At 40.7% G+C, this 14795-nt stretch overlaps 1 protein-coding gene across 9 annotated transcripts in view; it reads right to left on the reverse strand.

Annotated features, from left to right (window-relative positions):
- tns1a (tensin 1a) overlaps positions 1 to 14795 on the reverse strand; it is a 98775-nt gene that overhangs the window by 25351 nt on the left and 58629 nt on the right. For all 9 annotated transcript variants that reach the window (XM_067583600.1, XM_067583597.1, XM_067583598.1 and 6 more), the window contains 11 exons: positions 13866 to 14037; positions 13683 to 13733; positions 13453 to 13575; positions 12792 to 12856; positions 12160 to 12243; positions 7810 to 7922; positions 7634 to 7694; positions 7443 to 7518; positions 7059 to 7188; positions 6185 to 6250; positions 5798 to 5923 (listed from right to left, as the gene is read on the reverse strand). In XM_067583600.1, the coding sequence (XP_067439701.1) occupies positions 5798 to 5923; positions 6185 to 6250; positions 7059 to 7188; positions 7443 to 7518; positions 7634 to 7694; positions 7810 to 7922; positions 12160 to 12243; positions 12792 to 12856; positions 13453 to 13575; positions 13683 to 13733; positions 13866 to 14037 (1067 nt within the window). The remainder of the gene's footprint in view (positions 1 to 5797; positions 5924 to 6184; positions 6251 to 7058; positions 7189 to 7442; positions 7519 to 7633; positions 7695 to 7809; positions 7923 to 12159; positions 12244 to 12791; positions 12857 to 13452; positions 13576 to 13682; positions 13734 to 13865; positions 14038 to 14795) is intronic.

Raw genomic sequence — 14795 nt, forward strand, 5'->3', positions numbered from 1 at the left:
TTACAAGAAAACTCCACATGACATCTTTAAATCTAACCACTGAGACAATTTCTTTATTTTATTTCAACTTTTTAAAATGTCTTACAGATATATTTACAGATTTTTTGTGAGTGCACCAAGACACATTATGCCTGCTCCCACATGCTACTCCCAAATTTGATTATAGTTGAAATGGTTAACACCCTTTTGATGAGATAAGGCACCTTCTTCACTCCTCAGGGGCAACAATCTGTAGGAGCACCAACTGTGCAAATATACAAACCACTTCATCATCATGGCATTAAGTAAAGCTTTGCCATTACATGTTTGAGTCAAAGGACCAGAATATTGTAACAAAATATTGCTAACAGCGGTTTCAGGCCAAAAATATCAGTTTCCAATGGCTGATCATATTCACCATCTTTCTATATGAGTAATATTACACTGCCAGTGTGTCATGATGTTGCCTCAGTGGACCAATAGGATTACATTAGGGTAAATTGCTGGTCTGCATGTCTGCCTCTGTAAGTCTGGCTGACTACTGACTGGCGGTTGGTTGTCTGTGCGTCTGTCTATCCATCTGTCTGATTCATGAGGCTCAGTAGCTATCATAAAAGTGCATGGGCCTGCCGTCTACATGGATGCCAGTTTGTCATCTCTCCTTGTGAGAGCTTCAGGGTGCCATGTTAAACTCTCAGAGACAGAAACCTTTTACCTACTTTAAGTGCTGTACTTCTTCTGCGTGTATTGATACCATACAGCTTTTAAACAGCGAAAAAAGGATAATACAAATCAACAAAACGCAGAAAGCAGCTGTACTGTATGTCAACCTCAGGTAAACTTATTTAATTTTCAGAAAAAAATAGTAGAAATAAAGACACACCATAGAAAAAGACAGAGAGAAAGCAAGACATGGACCTTAAAGACAGAAAGAGAGAGGGAGAGAAAGCCATATGGAGACATCTATGCAGACAGTAGGAGAAAGGAGGAATTAAGAGATGACGACAGGCTCAGCAGGGTTTCCAGAGCTGGGATTTGAACCTGCTACTACAGCTCACCGCGCTGTCAGCAAGAGGTCTAACTAGAAGCATTATGTGCACTTGCAAGACACACACAGGGTGCTTTTAAAACACATGACTGCTCTCCATTTCTGCAGATTTAGTACGCTTCAGAAAATTTGAATTTTGTTGGTAACATTTCATGTGTAAAGCTTTACTAAGTCAAAACACTATTGCAAGTTGTTTGAACAGGATGATTAATGTTTTATATAAGCATATGGCAAAGTTATGAATGTGTCTTTAAGGTCAAGGAGGCCATGAAGTCACAAACTCAAAATTATTTCAATAAGAGCTGCAACATATTTACTTCAACAAAACAGTAAAACAAATAATGATCTTATTTAAAAATGCTCTAAATCTGTAAAGCAAATATTTTGTCAGACATTGACAAAAGTCACCTGCTATCTAGTTATTTGTGCCACGAGATGCCACTTCACTTCACTTCACTTCACTTCACTTCACTTCACTCGAACAGAAACCTGCCTTGCCGCGCCCACAAAACATACACAAATATGTAAAATATATGCATATAAACAAAAAAAAGTTGTATGTTTTCAAATACTGACTCCAGAACACTTTGTACAACAAACCCTACAGTACATACACTATATCTGAGTCCATGCTCCCTGGAACTCCCATGTACTGTAGTTACTAACCGAGGTCCTTAATAGTTTTGGTGTACCCAAATTGCAGCCCGCTCATAAAATGTTCCACACACAAATTGCTCGCTCCATGAGTCATTTTATCATATAGGTGCCAAACACACAGGATGCAACCATGTTGACATGGAAACGCAATAAACAGACAAACAGACTCTCATGTCTATGGAACCAGTGGACACAAGTTTGTACTCTTGTCATTTCGTCTGGCCAAAAGAGAGAGGAAATGGCATTTAAAGAGGATAAAACTTGCATAAATTTGACAAGAAACATTCGTCAAACGTTGCAAAAATAACTACTTTTGCTGATCCTTTTGCGTGATTTGATAATATTTGAATCCACAGACTGTAACAGACAGTTACACATGACTATTTGAACTTGACAGAGCTTTCTAACTTGTAAAGAAAGTTGCTGGTTGTAGTTCTAAGGCCTTAAAGTACTACTCACCAATGCTGTTCAGCTACTCTCCTCTCCTCGATTTTACTTCATTCCTTATTTTCTCCTTCTGTTTCCTCTCTTCTTCATTCAAACTTCATTAATGTACAAAAAAAATGGCTTTATTTGCTGCTGGAAAACTGCAAAAGTCTGGTCTTCTCTGCCTCTTTTGGACTCTCTGTGCCTGTCTCTCTATCTCTGTCTCTCTGTCCGTCTCTATCCAGCTATTCCAGACATGTTTCAGGGCTCGGCCCCAGCCAAATATGGGAGGAGGGCGGTAAACAAGGAAGACAGCCTGCGCTGTCACTGGGCCTGCTGCCCTACTGTACACCACACACACACACTGGAACGCACATACACTCTTCCTCTTTGATTCTCAATCTTTGTTGTTTTATGCCACACAGCAGTCTCAGTTTGCGCCATAAAACCATCCGTCACATATCCTGTTAAATCGGATGCTGCACTAATGCTACTCTCTTAAAATAAACAATTTTCCTATGTTAAAACGATACACACGTCATCTTTAAAAAGAATTTTTTCATGCAGTAGCTCTATGGCTGCTCTGTGGCCCAAACGGTGGCCTTCTGACTGGTTTGACCTCGGGGTCGACAGCTGCCAGACCACAGGGCTATTAGTGGAGCAAAGGCAAGCCGACAAAAACAAGGTGCACTGCACAAACACATGCCACATAAAAACCTGCAAAAGACCCTACACACACGTTAAAAACACTGCTGCACAAATACTTTTACACAGATTCTTATACCAATGGATGAGCACGTGCTCCACGCCGCTACGCCAACAGCTGCTTAAGTGCAACACTCATCACAAATACCTGCTGTTAAAGGAAGCTAAAGACGCCTCTCCTCACGTTCCCCAACGAGTGCGTGCATCAGTATGAAATACACACATCTAAGCTTCCTAATCCGGCAGACCCTTTTAAGACACCTATCTTTCGCTGAGCCCTTTCAACTGGATTTCCAAGGTCGCTGTTAAAAATGGCGTCAGGAGGACTTAAGGCGAGCCCCAGATGCATTCAGACATCAACGCCCGAGGATGAAATATTCGTTTAACACCCGGACAAATAAACAAGTCTGGATTCTTCAAATGGCACCTGATGAGTGATTAGTGTTCACTGTACTGCGGCGTGTAAAAATAGTCTATTCTGTCATGTAAGGATCTGTGTGTGGTCACCTGGGTTTTCCAGCTCAAATGTGTATTTTACACTTAATTAACATTCTCACAGTACATTTCTTTCCTCCCCTAATGACACCAAAACAGACCTTCAGTGATCGTAGAAGTTTTTAAAACAGTTTCCTGAAAAAAAAAAGCAAGACCTGCTTTATTCTTTGTCCTTGTAAAAGCAGACGCTGATTCTCACGTCCAAGTGTAAGACCGAACGCTGCAATTAGAGAAATGAATAAACTGGCTGAGAGGCTGAGTGGCTGAGTGCTGTGAACACTGCCGCCCATTCAATCAGGATCAAACTTGCAATCCTGGCAATTCCCACTGACCTTCTTGCAACACAGCAATTACCACAACGGTTCTCTGGGGGAAGTTCATAAGAATTAAATAGGTCTTGCGAAGCCATAAAGAAAATCTCATATATATAAAGTGGATGCAGTAGCACAATGGCTGCCAACTCCTGACTCAACTGAGGGGGTGAGTGCGTCCTCCTGTTTGTGCAGGTTTCTCAGATTAACAGCAGTAATCATGACTGTCATCATCACTGAGAGGGTCCAAGGGACTCTGTGAGGCTATCAGTTATCCTAAGTGTCTCTTAACAACCCTGAGACTGGATATTTTATGATATTATCATCTTGTGATATTCAGTGTATTCCAGAAATACACTGCTTTTTTTGTTTATCCGCTTAAATTCAAACTGGTTTGTCTGCTTTTCTTTTTGATTCGATTTTTCATCATTTTTCTCATTCGCAAACTGGCCAAACAACCACAAGTATTGAGGAATATTATTATAAGAATAGCTGAACATAAGGAAAGTAAGAATAGGGATGGAAAGAGAAACGCTGTAGGCTGTTTTCTCAAATTACTAAAATGCCAAGAGTCTTGTGTCTCATCATACAAGTATTTGTTGTTGTGAGCCTGTAAACCCATTGTAACACTGTGGTATCACTATACAAATAAACTTGACTTTGTGATGTTGCTGTCAGTGGAAAAAAATGGGCTTTCTGTAGCTTCTGCAATGGATTTCTCTCTTTTGTGCAAAAGAAGCCTTTATTCTTTACACTTACTTATTCTATACGTTAGCACCTAAAAATGTAATTCTGATGTTTTAGGATATTTGAAAAACTCTTCTGTTGTGGAAATGTCTCAGCATAATGTTATATTGTCCAAGTTTGGCCAGTAATCAGATTCAACAAAGAGAAGATGAAAGCTACATTTTGTATTTTGGGTATCTGGTGTTCATTTAATGCTCTGATCAAATCACAATAGGAAAGAAGGAGTACGTTACACACGCTGTCCAAATTTCAAACTCCTGAACTCCTGGCACAGAAGCAAAAGCAATCAGTGGATGGACGTGGGTTTGGGCGCTTGTTGGACTTGGGGTTGGTGGTGTTTCAGGTTACAACCCCCCCCTGGGGAGGGGGCAGCCAGTAGCAGGGTGACTGACGCCCCCCTATTTCTGCAGCAGCTATTTAAAGGCCTAATTGACAGGCTGGGGGTGTGTGTGTGGTGGGGGTGTGTGTGTGAGAGGGGTTCTGCAGCTCAGAGAAGCCGGGCTGAAAGGTGGTTGAAGTGTCTTCTCTGCTGTGGAATGCAGAGTGGATCAAAGCCAGTGATCTTGATCTTTGGTGACGAAGGAAATTTTGATTTATGGGGTCTGACTTTTGGATATTGGTTCAATGTGAATTAGCAAAACAAATGTTGCATTTTTTTTATCTGAATCATAGAAAATTTAACTTGTATTTGTGTATTTGAGGATCTTTTTTTTTTGTTTGTTTCAGAATTCACTTTCAGGAATATGGATGTTGTTACAGGATTTATACTTGTTTGTTATTATCAACAAATCCCATGAAAAGACCACAACAAATTTAGGGCTACTGCCAGCTGTTGTTGGCTTAGCTTAGCATCTCATGGTGATGACAAGACGCCAGGAGGTCACTGTGCCTGGACAAAACACAAGCCTGCACAAAACTTCTGGTAAACAAACAACATATAACATGTAAAGCTGTAAATGTGGTATCGATCTTCCCACCAAACTCTCAGCGAGAAAGCAAATAAACTGTATGAAGTTCCCAAAATGTCAAACTAGTCCTTTAAACTCCACTGTTGTGTCATTATTATTAAGTCAATATTCCTTCAACATGTACAGTGTAGTTTACAGCCAGTATTATCTTTCAATGTAATTAAAATATGGCTAATAGGACAATGTTTCAACCATACTGATATATATATATATATCAGTATATATGTATCTTAAGGGTCATCTGGAGTCCCTTTCTTGCACATTATAAGCTACAATCAAAACAGAGTGAGATGCACATCTTTTCTCACAGACTGGGTTTCCTTAAGCAGCAACACCAGACGACACAGCATGTGAGTCTGGAGGTCTGTATTAGTAACCACGGATGAGTGGAGACAACCTATCCATCAAACTGTGTGTGTGTGTGTGTGTGTGTGTCACTGTGTGTGTTTGAGTGGACATACCATGTTCATCGTCCACAGTGTCCTCACAGCGGTGGGGGAAGTTCTCGTACGAGTCCCATCGGATCAGTGGGTCCTGGGTGTTGTAGTCCACAGAGACGCTCGGCCCGTTCTCCAGGTGGCCCAAGCCTGAGAAACACATGGCATGATGGGTAACACATCAAACGGGGGGAGTGCATAGAAAGTGTCATTCCAAACACAAATTTGGGATTTAGCACTGATTGCATGAATTGAGAAAAAAAATGAAGGTTGACATTCACAGAAAATCAGCCATAATGGCCGACACATACATCAGATCTGATAAAGTATGTTGTTGAGTTATAAAAAATTGTTTTTTTTTTAATATTATAAAGACCATTTTCCCCTTTTCAGTTAGGATAAATGGATTACCTCTGATTTTTTCTGGTCCATATGAGAAAACAAACTCCACCTTCCCATACTCTGGGAATCTCTCATCTGTACAGAGACACACAACATAAAAAATGATCTCTTTTTTTTTTTGTAAAACAATAGACACAAATGCACACAAGCACAATGTGTGCGTCAAAGATGATGTGTTTAAACCTGCTCGAAGCATTGCAGCAAATTCCAAAACCAAGATTTTCATTCCAATTTAGTAAACTTAAGGCTCATTTTGAGTATTAAATACAAAACTGAATTTTAAAAAACACAAAAAGCAGTGTAAAAATATAATTTGCAGTGCACCCACTCTGCTTTTTCAGTGTGTGTTATCATTATTTTGGATACTTCAAGGTTCTTCTCTATCATAATTAGCTGCTCTTTCCATTTTTCTCCCCTTCCCTTTTACATTACTGTAAGTGAATGCTGAGCTGCCTTCGCCACCAGAGGACCCCATTTACAATAAAACTGTGTGGAACAGAGTCCTCTTGCAGCAGGACGCAAGATTGTTTTGATGCTGGAAACAAATAATCCCACAAAAAATTCCACTGTTACTCCAAGTAGGTTAAAACACACACTTGACCCAGGTCTGGTATACACACACTCACAGGAATGTGTACACACACATGCCAACACACAGCAAGGCCACAACTATTGAGTCCAAAATTGAGTCTAGACATAACGTCTTAATTAGACTTTTAGACCATTTTGCCCAAATTATTCATTTTCTGGACTTGACTCTCACTTAAACTCAACATCTTAGCCTTGACTCTGCTTTTACTTATGACATAATACAAATCACTGTCACAGCAATACAGACACATACGATATACTGTGAAAACACACCCACCGGGAGAGCAGTTACCTTTGAAGGTCTCGTCCAGCTCATTCTTCCCGAAAACCACTCCGAGGTCGTGGATGGCGCAGGTGTGGAACTGCACCCTGAACATCACGTCTCTGGTGGGGTTTCTGTATCTCTTGTGGTAACACTTCAGCTGCGATGAGCAAGAAAAGATCAATACATTAGTGGACCGTCGATTTAGATTCCTGGGCTTGATGTGGAATAAGCTGCGATTTCTAAAGTACAAGCAATAAAAACTTGAAACTTTATAGTATTTCTGCAACAGAGAAAAAAAGAAGAAAGGAGGGAATTTATTGTTCTGAAGGCAGAAAGAATAAAATACAGTAAAAAAATCCAGACTGACAGGATAGAAAGAAAATTCAACCAATATTCTCCTTGAAATCTTACCAAGATGTCTCCCTTTAGAAGCAGGCCGGGTTCGATGGTGATGCAGATACTGGTGTTGCTGTCTCCTTGCACGTTGCTGTGGTGAACACAATAATAACATCTTCAAATTCAATAACTGGATTCAAAATAGGGTCAGCTTTACCCCCACAAACATGCAAAACCACACTGAACTGGAATAAAAGTTTCCATACTATATTCCTGACGTATAGACTGGTTGCATTGCCTGGTAGATCTTCAGGAAAGGACGGCAGCCTTTGAAGGGAAATAAACAAGGGAATTGACTTAACTTTTTTTTTTTTTTTTTTTTTTAAAGAGAACCAGCAAAAACAGAGTTCTTTCTCCATATTTGGCAGAGGCAGATACTCACCTCCTTTGGACTCAAAGTTCGGTATGCCGTGCATGATGACGTGATGCAGGAACAGAGGCTTGTTGTTGATTTTTATGTGACCGGACAAGAGGCCGTTGAAGTATCGCACATACCTGCAGATAAAAGAGAGGCAGAACTGAGTGCAGCCCTCATCCTACGTGTAGGAAAACAGTTTTTGAATCTCAAGAATAGTCCAAGCTCTGTCCCCATTCCACAGTAATATAATATGAAACAAAAGAAAATCTTTCTGTCTCGTGCCATCCTTCTTTTGAATTTGCATTAACAGATTTTTCTGGCCACACTTGGTGGCAATGGAAACAAGCTGTGAACACAGCATGACATATTATCACCTGTTAAATTGATATGTTGAACTTGTTAGCAAACAGTTGGTTTTTTAACACATCCAGCAGTTACAGAGCAACATTATCATCCATTTGGAGTCGTGTTGCTGTCCATCTGATGAATCTAAGTCCAATATTCACTCTCTTTGAGCTCTGTTTTTGCTCTCAACCAACTCCCGAGGGAAATATCTGGTTCTTTAGCTGCTAAATGCTCCACTGTGTTCACCAGATAGTCGCTAACTGTATCTGTTAGCCGTTTGGTGCTGAGCAGGTAATGTACAGTGGCTTTTTAGAGCTTTTTCTCTGAAAACAGCTGCCTGCTGTGGCCGAAAATGACACTATAAGAGTGCTGAGAGTGAGCCAGGACAGTAATGTTGCACCCAGACAGCTAAACAATGAGCTTAAACTCGCTATAAAGCTTGATCCGTAAAGCTGAGGGGAGTTGCAGAGTCTCTGATAATTCTCTGTAGGTTCGTCACTACGAGCGACACCTCTGACATTACACATTGTCATTTCATACATTATTACATACAATAATGATTATAGCTGCTTTAACTAATCTACCAAATGAAAAATATGCCCCTAAAAATCATTTTTAATATGTTCTGTGAATGACCTGCGATGTTACTGAAATATTTATTACTATGCACATAAAAACTGTTATTTTGTTGTTCTTGGACCTTTACAAGTAAAGGAGATAAGAAGTTAAATCTGTCCTGCTAGTATTACTGAAGCAAAACCTGGTCATTAAAATCAAGCTTTGATCCTCTTGGCAGCATCATTTGCGCAGGAAATCACGTCACGTCACTGCCAAATAAATGCCAAATAAATCAAGATTTATCTTGGGTACAAAAATGATATTTTGGCCTGAGTGTGCCTTGTGCATTTAGACACAAAGCTTGCTCAGTAAATTTCATAGCCAACTGGCCATTGTACTTCTTTATTAGATCTGTACAAGCATCCATTTTTTTGGCTGTTGGTACAGCAGTAACAAACATCCACTGTGAATTTAGAGATACCTTTCCATGGAACAAACTTTTGACCTGATGGCAGCACCGGATTAAAAGTTGTGGGATCTCCAAAAGAATCAGGGAACTAGTGTCTGGAGATTGCGAATATCATCACCAAAATTCCTTGGCAATGAGATTGATACATGTTGAGACTCAGGGACTGTGATACCTCTTAGCATATCAGGACCTTCTGGCTAGATTACAGACCGAATCCTCACTAAACAAACCCTCATCCTGTGTGGTTCACCATTACCACCCATCAGCTCCGATGGCCCAGCCAGAGCTGAATTCCACTCTGACTATAAAACAGACTTTATCCACTGCGGGGAAATGTCAGAGTGAATTGGTGTGTACAGAGGCCAGTTGGGGGTCTGTTGAGTTAGTGTGGTCTGGTTGTTAATGATGATAATGATGATAGTACCAAACGTGACCTTGACCACAGGGTCGCCACATGCAGACACCCCCCTTGCTCTGCTGTCAGTGGCCAGATGGTTTAGCCTCTCTGAAATTCAATTAGACGGAGCTGGGACTCCACGGAAGCAGCGCCGAGAGGAGGAAGTGGCTTGTAGCTACATTACGTGTGTGTAGTGTGATTTCTGTAGTAATTATGTTCTGTCTTTCATCAAAATATTGCCGTGTATTACAAGTGTTGCGTGTAGCCTTTGAAACGGTACATACTGTATGCATGTTAATTGAATACAGCAGAGATGATTGTACCCTCTATTTCAGGCTGCTGGAAATAAAAAACCTGTCACAGAGAGAATGTTGCAACTTGTCCTTTGCAAACAAATTGCAAAACTAGTAATCAGAGGTACAACCCTTTTGAAACTCCAGTGGTATTTTGTTTAGGATTTACCCAACTTTCATGAGTAGTTCTCTTTGTTCCCACATACTGTGGTGTTGTCATCTGTCTTTTTTTAAATATTTGGGCTCTCTGATGTAGTGGATGAATTTATTGTGATGAAGCTTTGGTGAAAAAAAATCCCAAAACAGACATTTTGTCCCCCATGTTTTTTCCTTTAGTCCTCTGTGGATGAATTTCTGCTATTTTTTCAGCTCTAATCTTCTTCTCTTCTGCTTTCCCACGCCATCAAAGTCCTTACAGTCATAAATCTGACATCACCATCACATCTGACCAATGATCTTTCTGCTCATGTTCCTCGAGCCAAACAGTCTCTGGATGCTGTTCTTTAAATATCATTGCAATTCTGCCTATCAGACCTCCTGCTGTGCAACCCACCTCCTCCCCGTCACCACCGTGACCTCCAGGTTGTTGTGAGAAATTCAGCAGAGTTTCTATCATCCTCCTGCTGGCTTTACTTCACCACCATCACCACCAGACTCCGGGGGACTCTTTCCTATCACCTATCCTCATTTTCAAGTCTTTCTCTGTTGCTAACTTCAATAGACGTTGTGAGACACTTCCAATTGATCTCTCCTCAGTGGAATTGCAGATGGAAACAATACTTTGATAATGCATCTGCACTGTCAGAAAACAATAAGAACACATGTCCTTAAAGCAGTAAGTCACTGATTCAAACAAAACCCGTCCATCACACATTCTCACATCCTCCTTTTGTTGAAATAACAGCTTTTTCACATCATAAAAAACTGTTTTTTTTCAATACTTTGGTGGAAATCACCCAGACATGCAACCTTAAAGAAGCCACAAGAAGCAAAACAGCTCGGTCTAGGATTGTCTGGCTCCGAGTGTGCAGTCACACCAAAATCTGACACTATATTAACTTTGACGTGTGACAAAAAAAAATCGCAAGCTGCAAAGGAGGAAATGTATGCCAGGCATTTTGTTATCATTATTCCTGGAATTTCCATTCAGATTTTGTTGTGAGCGACTACAAAAAGCACACAGAAACATGTTAATAGAGTCTCACTCATAACAAGAAACTCCTCATCATGTTTTGTGCCATAAATCAATTCCTCCTGATCTCACCCAGTGTCAGAAAAGGGGCAGCCAATCCTCTCAGCAAGGGTTCAGTTTGTTAACTGTTTCGGAACCAACATGGTAATAATTTAATGACACTAAAGCGATACACGTATCACCTTTATTCCAAACTTTTACGAGCTTTTATGGCAGCAGCAGACTGAGCTCATCTCCTACTCCTGATGTTAATGTCACACATTCCACACCATAATACTGGCAGACTCCAGGGGCAGAGATAATTATATCCGAAGCAGGAAATAGCAGCGGGGCAGAGGGCAAGCCTATAGACCTGTTAGAGAATGGCTGGCTGCCTAATTCACTAGCTGAAATGAAGTGGTGTTAAGTCCCCCTGGTGTTTCTTCTGTTTCGTCGTTTATTCCCCGTAACCTTTTCCTGCTCATCCTTTCCAAGAAGCACTCAGATCAAGATTCCTCTCTCCGCAGGTGAAGAAAAGAGATGATGAGGGGGTCAAGCCTTTAAGCAGTTAACTCTGACTGTCTAATAATGCGGGAGGAAGCTAATAATATGGTCGAAACAGATTTATGACTTGGAGGATGTCTCGGAAGACAGTCCCCAAGAGTGAGTGTATTCAAAACGAAAAATTGTTCAAATACTTCGAAACCACTCTTGATTGGTTTGACCCACTCTGGTTTGGAATTTACTCCCCTGTTTTGCTCTCTATTCATGGAAAGGACATTATCTCAAAACACAGAGTGCTAAAAGCGGACAAGAATCAGAGGAAAATATGTGCTGATATGCTCAGAAGACAGGAATGAACTGCCACCAAGCCCCACAGCCTCCCAAGAGACACCAGTGGAATCTCTCAGACAGACAAGATAGATCACTGCACTCTGTGCCATAACATTTTCTCACAATTATCCCAATTAAAACTAAATTGCAGATAAACTGAACAGAGAAAAAAAGGGAAGAATTTCCTCTAAAATGGGATAGACACAACAAACCCTACGAATCCTTAACTAAGTTTTCATCTGCCCTGAAGCACAGGTCAGACTCATAAAACAGGCATTTGAAAACAGGAAGTGAGGTAATAACTGACCTTTTTTGGGACGGTTGACCCACAGGAAGTGCTTTGTCCTCGTAGAAGCGCCTCATGGCAAACCTGTCCAACGCTTGGTCAGCACTGCAGGATGCAAAAATTAGACGAGCATTGTTGTTATTTTGTCACAGCGGAGTGCATGAGTATCAACAATAAGTGCTTTTATTTTTGGAAAACCTCAACCTGCAGATTGTTCCTGACTTTGAGATTCAGAAATATCCCCCTGGCCTTCATCATTTACAAAGCAGCTTTAAATCCTCCTGGCTCAGTCTCACCTATTAACATCTGGTTGCATTAAAGAATGATGACATTTTCGGAGCGCTGCTTCTCAGAGAGCCAGAAAAATAAGCCGGCCAGAACGGATTGTTTTGCCATAATAATCACATCGGTGTTTAATTTTCAAGGCTGTTCAAGTCCCAGACCTAGAGGCCTAACTGTGATGGATTGGCGCTCCTGTCCTTACGAAACCTTGCAAGGATGAGTTTTGAGGTGACTGAGGGATCAAAGTACTTAAATGCTGCTTTTCCACTACTGACAGCTGAGAATTCAATTCAATACCACCGACAGTTATGTAACACCGGATTTCAAGAAGTCATAAGATGTGTTTACTGATGTGTTAACATGCTGGATACCTTGCGGATATGTTGCTGTAGTGCATGTAGGCAGCCACCACCACCCCTGTTCGACCTCGGTTCCCCTGTAAAACAGAAGCAAAGAGAAAGACAACTGTAATGTACTTTAAAGTTTAAAGATGGATAATAAAAAGTTTATTTGACACAGGAATGATTTAAAAAAAGATAAAAGGTTTTCTTTGTCATAAATAGAGGAATTTGTAGAAGTGATGGACTGGTCAGCAAACTGCATGAATTATATTAGAAAGCCTGAAAGTTCGAAGCATGAAAAACATAATTTGACATAATTGCAACATTAATATCACTCTGCCTCTTTAGACTGAGCAGTCAGACTCTGAAAAGCAACAAATCTGTACCAAAACAAAGAAGAAAGTTAAAATTCCTGAGCTGTTTTTTTCTAGGTTTCTGCTACGTTATAAATAAACAATAAAGAATAATGATCTATTAATCTTATGTTTGTGGACAACGTGCAAATGATGTATGTTTGAAGAAGAGGAAATGGATCATATAACTATGAGAGTTACTAGAATAACTTCAAGGATTTATATTGCTATTAGGGGGTCGGCAGCCTCTAACCGGGCGTAGGAAAGACGATATTCGTCAATAAGCAGAGATGCTTTTTCTTTCACAGTCAGTTGTGTTCCAGCCATCCCTTCTTTACCTTGTTGTGTAGTACCACAACATTTCGTGGATCTCCGTTGAGCCACGTGTCGATGGCTTTGCACATGCTGCAGATTTTGTCCAGCGGTGGTGCGTGGTGGTCTGGCCAGCCAAACTCCAGAACCTGAGGAGGATTATCAGGACCAGAAGAAGGAAAAGTTAAAGGAAGATCTCCTCTCAGATATGAGTACATGTGATAAATTTATATTCAAGCCTCTGAAGTGTTTGTACCTTGGGGTTTAACTTTGCTAAGTCATTCCTCATCTCGCTCAGGTTGAGCACCTGAAATCAGACAAAGAACAAAGATTAGATTTCTGAAATACACAAGATCAAGATCATCAAAGGACAAAAAGTGCATGTTCTTCTACTGTGTGTCCTGGATTCACATGGGAGGGGGGGGAGGGGCTTTCTCACCAGATAGTGTTCGCCGTGTTTGGACCGCAGCATCGCCGCCACCTCCTTGAGGTTGGTGGTGTAGCTGCGCTCCTCGGCGGCGGCGGGGAAAGAGACGGAGATGATCCTCTCTGTGATGTAGACCAGGTCCACCTCATAGCTCTCCTCCATGGCCTGAACCACACTCTGACTCCTGGAGAAGCAATCAAATCAAACTGAACATCTCTCAACCACACAGTTTATGTTCAAGCTTTGTGTTGGCGAACATCTGCCTTGCTCTCCTTGAACAAGATAAGAGGTCCTGATTGCAAAGGAAAGGGTGTGCTCACAAAATATGTGTCTATTCAAGCTATCTTTTACGTGTTTTAAAAAAAAAAAAAATCTGCCTCTATTCATCTATTTCATTCTTTTCGAATGAGGGCCATTTTTTAGTTTTACTCTGTTGCAAAATGTGCATGATATTAACAGCAATTCAGTGAAAACAAGAGAGAGAGTTTTTCTATCCCATAGCTGTAAATCATTCCAAATTAGTGAAATAATGAAGTGTTCTTTTGTGCAGAGTTGCCAGCACTTGTGGATTCATTGCAAAAGCTGTAGCATCTAATTTGCAGTTTATTGTATCACAACTGTGTTCATTTGTTTTGTTTCTTAGTCTTAGGAAAAGTAACTGTTCATGATCTGCAAGCTGTTATTCAGCTGACCGACAATTTGACCTTTTGGGGGAAAAAAAGGGGCAAGTGAAGTGAAAATATGTTTATATTCAGCAATAATTATGGTCTGACTTGTCCAAGTAGGGATTGATTTGATGATCTTTGAAAAGGGTTTTAGACATCTACAGTAAAAGTGAAAGAACCAGTACCAAGTACCAGTTTGGACACACCTTCCCATTCCCTTGAGAGAAACAGTGTGTCCAAACTTTTGACTGGTACTGCAGGTTACAGTACATACAGC

This window comes from Thunnus thynnus, chromosome 24, assembly GCF_963924715.1.
Source record: "Thunnus thynnus chromosome 24, fThuThy2.1, whole genome shotgun sequence".
Lineage (NCBI taxonomy): Eukaryota > Metazoa > Chordata > Actinopteri > Scombriformes > Scombridae > Thunnus > Thunnus thynnus.